The sequence below is a fragment of the Nansenia antarctica genome (assembly GCF_963989245.1).
Source record: "Nansenia antarctica genome assembly, chromosome: 5".
NCBI classification, from domain to species: Eukaryota; Metazoa; Chordata; class Actinopteri; order Argentiniformes; family Microstomatidae; genus Nansenia; species Nansenia antarctica.
Window position 1 is genome coordinate 21,163,777 of NC_137690.1, and position 12,689 is coordinate 21,176,465.

Consider the following 12,689-nt stretch of genomic DNA (forward strand, 5'->3'; position numbering starts at 1 on the left):
TTTACCTCTCCATAGGTATAAACAGAGTGTAGTGAATGAAACATAATAAAGTCATAGTTTTTTATTTATTTATTGCTCATCAATAAAATTAAATTACATATTTTAGTGTAACAGACTAGTGAAAGAAACAGATAAAGGAACATCTGGGCAAATACATTGATCACCTACAGCGGTGCAGCACATTTGGAATATCTGACTGTGCTGCATCTTCATCATACATTGTGTAGTGTGGTTGTCAGATTGGTCTGATTCATATCTTCTTCACCACCAGACAGCTGGCTCGCAAGAAAGTGCTGGTGACATCACAAAATTAGATTATTATTGAGGTCACGCGAATGCAAAACATATACATACAAAATAGGTACATGCCCAATTCCAGTGTTCTAAAGTCATGTCTGATATAATTTCACATACTAGTCAAGAGATAAAACAATATTACCAGTGATGTAGAAAAACAAATACACGTTTTATTCAGTATACTTTATTTACATTACACAATGTATATTTGTGTTGTATATGGATGTGTAAATGTTTTAACAAATAATAACTGAGTTTGATGCATAGTGTGATAACCGGAAGCAATAAATACATTGTCAGCCCAAAAGGTCAAGTTTGAGTCTTTCCTTATGACAGCCTTCCAAGGCTTAGACCAGAACAATATCCACTGAGCCCAATTGCCAGGGCATAAAAGGAGTTCTTCTTTTGCCACCTCTTTACTGTAGAGAAGCCGAGATCCTCATTTAATTCAGCTAAGGGACAGCTGCTGTGGGGTGTGAGGGTGAGAGGAATGAATGTCCATCGGGTCTGGGTTACCATTAAACTCAGCCTTGAGCAACTCCCTCTCCCTCTCCCTCTTCCTTCACCTGTGAAAGCACATAAGAAATGTACAATAAGTATTTTGTGAATAAGAAACAGAATCTGACTATTATTCAAACTGCCCCATTTCAAAGTCCTCCCATAGAGGTACAAACCTGCTCAACCCCTTCCACCTCAGGGACATAGAACTGTAACATATTCTGGATCCCGCTCTTCAAGGTGATTATGGAGCTGGGGCAACTGGTGCAAGAGCCCTGCAGCTTCAACTTCACAATGCCATCCTCAAAGCCACAATACAGGATATCTCCCCCATCCTCCTGCACTGTGGGCCTGAGGGAAGCCACAAGAGTTCAACATCCTCAAATAAGGCAAGGGACAAAGACTTTTGAAAACATACTGTGAAAAGGCAGCAACAACAACAAAAAGCCTGTGCACACAACCCTGCTTAAATAGTACCTGATTCGAGTGTCCAGAAGCTCCTTGATCATAGAAACCACCTCATCGTCATCATCTGAGGGTGCTGCAAAAACAAGAATGTAAACATATTCCTTTAGATGTTAACTTAAATAGAGCATAGTGAAAGAACATATAGAACATATTATGTGAAAAAGTAAGTACACCCCCTGGAAAGTTAACTTTGAAAACCCTTTATGCAACTGAAATAAACAGAAATGCAATTTCCTTATGTGGAAAAAGTTAGTACACCCCTACCTTTACCATCACATAAAATGTCTAAAATGATAATCAGGTGCACATTATCAGAAAATCATTAGAGTGTAACTTGGGAGGGTCCAGCCTTCCATAAATATAAAAAACTAGGCCTGGTTCGGGGTGTGTGGTAACACATCATACCAAGATCAACAGACCTATCCGAGGCCCTCAGAAGAAATATTATTGATGCCCATGAGTCTAGGAGGGGTTACACAGCCATTTCCAAGCAATTAGAAGTACAGAATTTCACTGTCCGACAGACCATCTACAAAGGGAGAAAATTACAGACCACTGGCCATCTACCCAGGACAGGTCGTCTCACCAAATTCATTCCAAGAGCAGACCAAAAGATGCTCATAAAAGTTTATAAGAACCCCAGGGAAACATTCAGGGATCTACAGGCCTCTCTTGTCACAATCAATGTCGAAGTGTATGAGTCAGAAGGAGACTGCACAAACTTGGCCTACATGGGAGGTCAGGAAGGAAGGAGCCTCTGCTCTCAAAAAATAATATCAAGACACAACAACACCTGGATAAAGACCAAAACTACTGGTACAATGTGCTCTGGACAAATGAGTCAAAGGCTGTTTGGCATCAATGCCACACGCTATGTTTGGCAAAAACGAAACACTGCAAAAATGACCGTGCCCGACTTTTTCACCAGACCCTGTCACAAAGAGTTAGTAAAATTCCTCAGTCGATGTAAGAGACAAGAAATGGCTACATTAAGTTATTTCAGAGGGAGCAGCACCAGCTATTGAAGCTAGGGGTGAACGTATTTTTTCTGCACTATGAAATTGCATTTCTGTAGATTTTTGATGAATAATTTAGAGCAAAGTATAATCTTTCAGTGTTATTTGGTAAATTAGGTTACCTTTATCTGCCGACGGTGTTGAAGTGAAGATTACATATCCATATACAAATATGGATTAAAAAAGAAGAAGAAAAGCAAATAGGGTGTGTACTTACTTGTGCACATGACTGTACAAGTCTTTTGATGCAACCATCCTAAACACTTAGCCTATACAAATATAGCATCTAAGTGATTTCTTATCATAAAAGTTATTCCTGGTATACCAAGACAACAAGTTCTATTGTGTTGTATTTGTCTGGGTAAATTGGTTCCATCCATGCCTGTATCTGCACGAGGGGTGTCCTCATCATTGACAACAGGGAGTCCAGAGGTAAAGAAGTCCATGATGGCAGCAAAGACGTCAGGTTTGATTACCTTCCACTCCAGATCTACATCTGTCTGCACAGAGAGACAGAGGGAGAATCATCCTGATTTCCCTCCACCCATGGTTCAGTCACATTTGGATAGGCCTAGCCTATATCTCCATTATATATATATATATATATATATATATAAATATAAAAATCTAAAATGTATTGTAGTGTTACCTTAGTTATGGTAATGAAGTCAGGGCCCAAAAAGACACCCTTAACTCCATCAATTCGAAATAGCTGCCTAAAGAAAATAGAGAAAGACAAGGACAATGTTCCAGGTATTTAACAACATTCTAAGTGCTTGGATAAGACAATATGTCTGACTGCAATTGTTATTTGCATTTGCGAATGTACATAAAGATGGCAGCCTTCATACATGCACAGTGCAATGTGAACATTTTGGCACTGCATCATTTTCTTTACTTTTTTACTTTAAAAAAAAGTATAACATAGCATTGTGGTATGTGTGGAGGCCACCGTCTCTGCATGTTGATTAACCTTGCTAGGGGGGAGCTGTAAGCATCTCTGGGGGCAGCAAAATCCATTGTTCCTGCTTCAAGAACCATGCGACCAGGCAGAAACTTCAAGCTGTTTGGGTTTGGTGTGTCTCGAGTCTGAATGAACATTGTCCTTGCTGGAAAGTGAGGGATAAAATACTGTCAAGATGATGAATATTTGTTTCATAGCTTCTGCATCATGAGGCCATTTCTATGCAGTGTAGACCGTTTTCATGCCTACCAGAAACAACTGAGAATGGTGGCTGTGGCCATCTCCTTGTGACGAATATGTTGCGAGGAGTCCAATGCAATCCAGCCTTCTGATACCCACGAACAGCAAGGCCAACGGATGTTGGGATAAAACTGCGACATTTTAAAAACAACAGCACATGTGCCTCATTGAATTAAGACCATGTGGGGTTGTGTACCTATGTAGGCTGTGTTTGATCCAGGCAAAATAAAATTCATTGCTCATTACAAAAATCATTATGCGATTTGCCAATGCCATGGTCAGCCCAGATTTTCCATGTTGTACTCAAGTTGGTAAGTATGATTGTAGCCTAACAATATCCGATAGTAGCCATAGGGCAGCCTCTACCAAGAGAAACAAGACCAACATGTTAGATAATGTGACATAACATTACCCATTTTTGGGCACAGGAGGACTAAATAATAATAATGTGTTGAAAATGTAGACCACAGGCAGTCATTGAACATTGCAAATCCAATCCACTTCCCACTTATATTATTAGGTCAATGAGCTAGTCATCTGCGTCACGTCACACCTCCTTGACATGGCTTTAGTTCGGCACAAAGATAGCTAACTAGCTAACGTAACATTAGCCACGAAAAAAAGGTTTCCTAGACCTCGACAAATAGCTGTTGCTTACAGAATGTACAACTTACGGACTTGAAAGTCTTGGAGTGACACCAAACAACCTCCCCAACTGCCTGTAAGTCGCCATATTTGTTGATGGTTTTAATTCTGCTTCCGTAGACAAGCGGAAACCGTCGGTGTATTATGTCCCTGTAACTACAGTAGCATAGGAACTCAGTTGTCATAATTATGTGTCTCAGTGATCTAAACACTATTAATAGATCAGTGGTGGGGGGAAAAAGTGCGACACAAAATAAAATAAAAAATAACACGTTTGCATTCATTTATTCACCTTTACATGATGACATACAACATATTTATGATAGTTTTTCATCAAAGGCAAGCTTTGGATGACTCAAGTATTATGATATGGGTGCCATAGGTTTCAGCAGGTGAGACTTGCTGTAGAATCAGCCACCACACTTCCCTATACAGACGATAGTCAAAGACAAACGACACATTATTTTTCTATTACGGTTTCCAGTAAAGGACCGTAAAAAAAACTTGACAACACATGCAATTGTTGAGTACATTATCATTGCTGATGCAGTGTGTATTCTTCATTTGCACTGGAGCTCATTTGATTTATACATTTTAGGAAGATAATTATTACTACTCTACTTTGAATCAAGTGATTGTGAACTTCTGCATTGGTCCCCACTATAACCAGGGAATGTGCAGAGGGGATTGCAAACATTGAAAAGTGCTCTAATATTCTACAAGTCAGCATAAGACCATATCATCATTTCAAATGACCAGGGAAACAAAGAAAAAAATAATAATACATGGAATACAACATTTGGTGTGAATGAGCAAAAGTTGGATTTATGATCAAATGAGACGATACAATTCACTGACACTTGGAATTGTCTCTGAACACATGTAGCTCAGTGTGTGACATTAGAGGCAAGTGCTGAGGGGGAGAACTGTGTGTGTTTTGCCGTAGGTGCTTGCAAAGTTTCTCAGGCTACGGTAGACATGGAGTGAGACCAGCCACCACCTAAAGAAGCTACATGCATAGCATTTGCACATTTTAGAAGGGAGTGCAGGTGTGTACTGTAGAAGTGCCGATGTACATGGTTATAAATGAACAGGAGTTGCTGCTCGTGTCTGAGTGAGGTGGTGTTCCTAGAGACTTGGAGTGAAGCAGTCAGTGTTGACTGTAAGAGTGGAAGATAAGGCCTCTCCTCAGAGACTTGTGAATCATAAAACACTACTCTCTTCAAAACAAGGTAATCCAAGAAGACATTAGCAGAGGTACCCACATGAAAAGAGATTACCAACCACATTAACAGAATCTCTGTCATTTAAACTCAGTGAGGTGATGCCCTGCAGGTACATACAGGTAGATACATACATAGTGATAGATACATAAGGCTGGCATTATACATTGGGTAAATGTATATTCCAAACAAACACAGTGCTATCCATGTTGACTGCAGCACAAAGATACATAAGACCACATATAAGACTTGACAAACGACTCGACAAACGACTAACAGTGACGACAAGATCAAAACATTAAAGGCTAAAATGTGCAACATAATCCAGCATCTGATTAATATTATTATACATTACCAAATATGACAACACTGCCAGAGGTAAATGCTATGTATCCTACCTAGTAAAAAGATGAGAACAAACCATCCCATTGACTTAAAAAATTGTAATTGTCATTCAGAACTTCAAAAATATCATGATAGACAAGATGAAGGGGGAATTCCCAAGGCCTCTGTAAGAGGATAACCCTTGAAGGATGGTAGTATCATCAACAACAGAGACCTCATTGAGCTATTAAACATCAACTGAATGAAGGAACAGGTCGGGTTTCATGGAATGGTAGAGCCCCAGAAGGGGACATGTGTGTTGTGTGCTGTCTGCATACTGTGATTTAAACCTCAAAAGCTGGCTGCAGTGTAGAAGCTCTCTAATTGAGCAATGTTTGAGCTCTGATAGGAAAACGGTAACTGAGGTAGGCAGAAAAAATAAAATCCCACTTGACTACTAAAGATGAATTATGACACCAAAGGATATGATGGTAAACAGCAGAGCCGACTGGGAATGACCTGAATTGACTTACTCTTGAACAGCTTGAACATGCTATGATGACCTTTTGCTATCACAAAACAGATAGTAGGTGAAGATGAGATTTTTTATAGATTTTTTGTTCCATGCAGCCCTGCAGTCTAACCCCGGCGCTGATGACATCATGCAGTATTGCCTGCTTTAGTTGTGCACACAGGTTAGTGGGCTCCAATGCTGCCTCCCCTGATCTGCACTTGTATTCAGGGCTTCTCTTGTGGGGCCTTGTGGTGAAAGGGAGCAGAGACAAATGGGTCGACAGCGCTCACCTCGGAGGTCCAGGAGTGTAGGGGTCCCACAGGGACTGAGCCTACGGCAGCTTGCCTGCTCACGTTGGACACCACCCTATGGGCTGCTACAGGCTGCTGGGGCAAGGGGCCCTCAAAATGTCGGGAGTATTTAGCCAGGGCCTGTGGGCGGAAAGGCTGCGGGGCCACCTGGCTCAGGAAGGCCTGCTCAGGGCCCACAGGGTGAACCATGACTGGGTGAGGGTACTGGGGCTGGGGGGTAACTCCCATCACCTCCTTTCTCTTTCCAAAGGGGGCCTGCAGGAAAACGTCCGGATGCTTGAGAGCCACAACAGGAGGACGTGGGAAGGGAGCATTAGCAAACACATCGCCGGTCTCCTCTTGTCCAATCCGAAAGGGGGCTTTGGAGAAGACATCAGGAACAACCTCAGAACCTCTGGACTGCTGAGGTATCTGGTGGGAATGATTCTGGCTATGGGTGACTGGAGTAGGTTGATATGATGGAGTGGTGGACTGTGGGAGAGATAAGGGTAATACTGACCCCTGCTCCTCCTCTTCCTCTGAATCCAGCAGCAGAGGTTGGGAGCCACTGCAGTCATGTGCTACCTCCTCACTTTCACCGGCCCTCCTGCCGTGCTCCTCCTCCTGGGCTTCCTCTTCCTCGTCGTCGTCGTCGTCATCGTCATCGTCGTCATCATCACTAGAGTGAACACATCCCTCGTCCCTCGTCTCGGTCCCTCCGTCCAGCACAGAATAGCCGTTACTCTCCCCTATCAGCTCTGCAGGAGAACAAAAGACAAGAGAAGATTTCAGATGGGTAAAGTAAGACGATGAGAAACCGTCTCGCTGCTTAAAACACCACTGACAGTGGTTCCTTGGTGTAACAGAGCGTTGATGACTCAAACACTAACATAATGCATCTCTACTGCACACACAAGTAAACACCAAGTCAAAAGCGAAACAGCAAAATGGCCCAACTGCAACAAGCCAGCACAGCACAATTCCATCAGCAACACAACAAACATGTTCTACTCCGTACAACACAATGAACGACACAACAGACACTACTATTCAGCGCTACCACTACAACATAAATGTACCTTGTTTCCACAAATTGCTTTCAGGAAACCTGCAAGATCCTCTAAGTATATACACTTAAACACCTCATCAAGGCATGTACTGTATGAAAAGGAGCAACACTGGCTGGTTTAGGGAGTTAGGGTTGTGTTAGGTTAAGTAAATGTAGAGGGACCTAATGAGGAGAGTGTGGACTGGTGGAAACAAGGGGTGAGAGGACTCACCAGAGTCCCAGCAGGGAGTGAGTGGTTGACAGGAAGGTTGAGACTGACAGACAGACAGACAGACAGACAGATAGATCGATAGATAGAGATGAGCAGAACCAGGGGAAGTCTTACCTTGGCAATGCAGGTAGCAGGAGTTAGCCGGCAGCTCCAGTGGGAGAGGGGTTAGTGGCAGCCGTTTAGAGCACAGCCCAGAGACAGCCAGAGGGCATTAGAGATGGGCAGGGGGTGAGTAGAAGGGGAGCTTGTAGCTTTGAGCCACTCAAACCTTTTAGTGGAATATACACCAGTAAGGCAAGAGGGAGAGCTCTTTAGTCAGTGAGAGCACTCAAACCCCTGTTAAGAGTGCAGTGATAGGAGTGTGTTTGTTGCACAACTCTGTGAGAGCCCTGAGGCCTGGCAGAATGAGAGGCTCTATGACCCTGTTCAATGACATTATACTGTGGGGAAATGTAAGGAAAGGAGCAAAGAGAAATTCCTTCAATGCGGAGGCCATTTGCGCATTCCTATCTGCCAATAGTGAGGCTTGATATTTCAAGGGAAACGTGTGCATAATGCATACTGTATTTGCGGCAGGGTGCAACAGTCCACAGTTTTTCTAATCAGCGGATCCACAACAATACTCTTCCAATAATCACACTAACGCTATTGCTCAAAACATACTGAGATCATAGGCCTGTGGAATGGACATTGTATTAATGAATAGAAAAGACCCCAAAGAGACTAGTTACATTCACATTTACATGTTTATTTAACATCCCTTTGTTTTTTAATTCTTTTTTTTCTTTTTTTTTTTAAATCCTCATTTCATAAAAATAGAAGGTACCGGTACACACTAGATAATAACTCTTTGCTCTCACATATGGACATTTGCTGCCAAGTCATTTCAAACAGTCTTGATATAATCAAATTGATTATCAACGTTTGGTCCCAGCAAACACATCAGTTTCACAGCAACACAAGTAAAACTCTACTGGCAAGGCTAGACCTCTACTGAATACAGCACTGTGGTGTCTAAGAATAATATGATGCACTACTGTAGAATTGCATAGGTTAGCCACACTAAAACCTGCAAATGACTGAACTGTACAACACGTAGATCAGAGAGGAAATAAATAAAAACAACAAAAGTGGGTTTACGGATTATCTTTCCACACAAGCCAATGACTAGCCTAACCTTTACAATATGTGGTTTGGAACGGTAAGGTAGATCTACATTTTATTTCAAAGAAAAAAAAAAAGAGATTAACTTTAACTTAAAGTATATATACTATCCTAGTAGTAACATCTCAATGGAAATGTATCTTTTTGATTTGTATATTTTCCAAGTACGGAAACAAGCGTTTTACATTGAATTAATGCATTGGGGGGTGAGGGGGAAGGGTTAGTGGTTATGCTACAGTTTGAATTTCAGTGTAGTTTCTGAAATTCTGTATCATCTTTGATATGCTGTTTTTAAATGTAGATTCAAACAATGGAATGTTCCTGGCCTAAATCACAATGGCAAAGGTATGTCAAGAGTAATTTTGGTTTTGTTTCCAGCAAATGAGAATGATCTTATGTAAAAATGGATCACAATAAAAGGTATCCAACTCATGAACTGTAACTTGCATGGTAGGTAGCTGTGCAATTAGGATGTGCTATGCTTGTGTTAGGCATTCAGGGGATTGCAGTAAAGGGGGATGAATCTTTAAGATGCTACCCCGATGACATAAGGTAAGTCACTAGCCCAGAGATGTTCTGTACTCAGAGCACCCCCAGATCAGGAGAGATCAAACCCTGAGTCTAGTAGCTTCCCTAATATACTGCCTGCCTGTATAGTAGTCGTCTTCCACAAGATCAATAAGGAGAGATTGACAGAAATACATAAAAAAAGGGACACAAGATCTTTGCACTCGTAAAATACAGCCTCATAAAATAATGTACACAGAAATAAACCTTTAATCTTACTATATGTACTCGTTATGAATCTTATATATTTCATATTAATACTCACTTCATACATTCATTCTATAGTACTATCGATAGCCACAGTTATTCATACCATGATATATGACATGTCATTTTAAATATTTAACACTTTTAAATTCACTTTCACTAGGCTACTTCTTTACAAGGGGAGAATGAGGAAATTGAAACAGCGGTTTTATATACATACAAATTTGTTGGTGTGGACATCTGTCCAGATTGCAGTTGGACATTGCACCAGGCCAAGCAACATCTAGATGTGTGTGGTGTGGATGGGTATAATGGACACAAGGGAAGTGAATATGAATGGTTGTGGGTGAACATGTGCCACTTCAGCACATGGGACAAACAGAGAAACCATGAATGCTTGTAGGGACCACTTCAGCACAAAACAAGTGGACATATAGTACAAAGCCCTAACTGCGCCCATTTCTCTCTATGCTGGCTCACAGTGAAGCACCCACTTCTCCTGACCAATCACTACAGAACATGGCCGATGCATTCTGCATTGCCCAAGCTCTAAATGGGACTCACCTCTATCGTTTCAGGGCTGTAATTCGCTGACCTTGCCAATGGACCAAACAGAAACCAATAAAGTCAAAGAGAACGTAGAGACAGTATAAGCTCTTATTCAAACGCACTAGTATTATCGATAGACTGTTTCATGCATTCTGTAGCAGATGCCCAAAAGAGAAAGGTGTGACAAACTCCTAGACAAGGCAGCCAAACAAATGAATCACACAAATTCACAATAATACCAGGGCATGATTGCATCAACAGTTTCCACGTAATTCTTATACTGTACTTAGAGGTATAGTCTGAAGGAGAATGCACCAGCTCAAAAGAGGGCGAGAGGAAATGCACAGGACTGAAACAGTGACACCAGGGAACTACAATATTTATCAAAACTGCAGTTCCTATGTAAAGCCAAGATAAACATTGGTTGCACAAGGAGATAGACCTGAATAAAGGAGCATTTGGAGTTTATATAGATTAAGCAGATATGTGCATCATAACAGCGCATGTTGCACAAGCGCATTCGAGCTCACAATGACAGAGATACATTTGAAACTGGCAGCCAAACATTCCCAGGGGCCTGCAGGGAACCATAGCAGTTTGAGAACAGCTCATTACACAGCAGGTGCAAGAAATGACAGCTTGTCATCATTGGTCATCTCCGTATGTCTGTCCAATGCAAGCAGCTCTAGATAGTTTAGTCAGGGTATGTTTTCTAGGCCAAAAGCTTCGATCTAGCTATTAGGTCTATACTACACTAGCACATCGTGAACGTTGCTAGGGTAAAGTGCATAAAGATAACCAGGTGAGATAAAAGCATTGTACTTCTTCTGCATTACATTGTCAGACCCCCCTGACACAATGAGTTTGCTAGGGGTGGGTTGGATTGTGTCAGTGAAGCTTAAACCCTGAACAAACAAACACAGCAGAGACAATGATGTTATGACAAGCCAGGCAATATGAGCATTTGGGTGGAGGGTGGATCTGCATGATAGGACCATGATAGATGGGAGACAACATGATAAAGACCATAACAGTGCAGCCAAGACGGAAGCAGACAATGTATCAAGGGTATAAAGCAATGTTGTAACCAATACCAACATGAGGATGACAATGGCCAGACTGAATGTTTGAAACCAGCGCATCAGGCAAGGAAGAGATGGAGTTGGGGGCAAGGAGGCACACGAGAGAAAGGTTTACTAGTCCAACAGCTGGCTCATCAATTTCACCTTGTAAGGTGCTACGCAAGTGCCTGTGTTGCCCCCCCTCTCCATCCCCCACATGTTACGCTTGCACGCTGCCCCTTCGACCTCTCCCACCCCCCTAGAGGTCGATGAGCTGATCCACCAGCAGAAGGGAGCGGGCCAAGTTGGGGATGCTGGACTCTGAACTGCCACTGTTGTTGCGCGAGTGACCACCTGAAATGTGCCAGAAAGAGAGACAGAGAGGGGAAGACATGGAGAGAGCAAGGGAAATAAAGAGGAATAAAGACAGACAAGCAGGGGAGGGAGGGAGGGTGCGAGGGGGAGAGCGAGAGTATCAGAAGAGTGAGAATGTGAGTGTTAAAAGGAGAGAACAGATAGAATATTGAGAGAAGGAGGAGCATGGCAAAGAATTTAAAGTTGGTGAAAGAGAGAAGCAGACAGGAGTAAATGAGGGATGGGGTTAAGAAGAGAAAAAGAAAGAGAGAGAGTAAGCCCAGGTTATCTATATGCAGCTGCAGCATTTCAGGGAGGAGTGCTATCCTCAAGAATCGCTCTGTCTTTCTTTTTTTCTTTTTTTAAACAAGCTCTGCCTTTGCTGCCCCTGATAAACTGAACAAAGTTGAAGAACTGCAGAATGGAGGATCCCTTTCAGGGGAACAATTACTGCCAGTTCATATTATTATCGCAAAGTTCAAACAATGAAAACCACTGATGTGAGAGCATGGTGCCATGAAAAAAGGGCTAATGTTACACCACATCCAGCCAAGGGGGCTCTCATCAGCGTTAAGTGAATGAACTAGGGTGTTACGGTCTCTGAATGATGGAGTGCGCTCATTCATTTACTGGGAATTTAGTGGGTGGAATGAAGGGGGGGGGGGGAGTAGCTCATTCTGTGGGATTTAGCCTAGCAGTTCTGTGTGGCTGAATGGATCAACGAGAAACATGTATCGAACACTATCCAAGTTCTACCGGCCTTACCTTGACTGGAGTTTTTGGAGATAAGCACAGGGATGGGGTCAAACTCGTCCTCAGTGCCCTTCTCCCCACCCAACATGAGGAAACCAGAGTCTGCAGTGGAGGGAGAGCAAGTGGAGGGGGTGATGGAGGAGGGAGGTTAGCGCAGCCCAGAAGAGAGCGAGAGGAGGAGGAGGTGTGCAGGGAGTACAGAGATAGAAGCAGCCACAGCAGTCAGAGTTAGAACTAAGCCATGCGTCTGATGTGGCTTTAGGTTTTAATACAAA

At 42.4% G+C, this 12,689-nt stretch overlaps 2 protein-coding genes across 2 annotated transcripts in view; both read right to left on the reverse strand.

Annotated features, from left to right (window-relative positions):
* Nucleotides 1–80: 80 nt before the first annotated feature.
* On the reverse strand, nucleotides 81–4,237 carry nfu1 (NFU1 iron-sulfur cluster scaffold homolog). Its single transcript, XM_080532178.1, has 8 exons — nucleotides 4,158–4,237; nucleotides 3,493–3,614; nucleotides 3,253–3,388; nucleotides 2,929–2,995; nucleotides 2,662–2,779; nucleotides 1,273–1,336; nucleotides 972–1,146; nucleotides 81–863 (listed from the first exon to the last, which is right to left on the reverse strand). The coding sequence occupies exons 1-8, from the start codon at nucleotides 4,214–4,216 to the stop codon at nucleotides 822–824; spliced, it is 783 nt and encodes a 260-aa protein (XP_080388304.1). The 5' UTR covers nucleotides 4,217–4,237; the 3' UTR covers nucleotides 81–821.
* A 267-nt stretch (nucleotides 4,238–4,504) lies between these two features.
* Nucleotides 4,505–12,689, reverse strand: part of LOC308159072 (AP2-associated protein kinase 1-like) — a gene marked incomplete at its 5' end in the record, with an annotated part of 35,621 nt that continues 27,436 nt past the window's right edge. The window contains one exon of the mRNA XM_080532828.1: nucleotides 4,505–7,237. Within this exon, the coding sequence (XP_080388954.1) occupies nucleotides 6,414–7,237 (824 nt within the window). The 3' untranslated portion in view covers nucleotides 4,505–6,413. The remainder of the gene's footprint in view (nucleotides 7,238–12,689) is intronic.

What these genes read in the sequence shown, in the direction of transcription:
- nfu1 (XM_080532178.1), bottom strand. Translation starts at nt 4,216, where the DNA reads ATGGCGACTTACAGGCAGTTGGGGAGGTTGTTTGGTGTCACTCCAAGA. An exon ending in CACCCCTCGTGCAGATACAG is followed by an intron (nt 1,337 to 2,661) that starts GCATGGATGGAA and finishes TTGTTTTTGCAG; the next exon opens with CACCCTCAGATGATGACGAT. An exon ending in AGGTGGAAGGGGTTGAGCAG is followed by an intron (nt 864 to 971) that starts GTTTGTACCTCT and finishes GTGCTTTCACAG; the next exon opens with GTGAAGGAAGAGGGAGAGGG.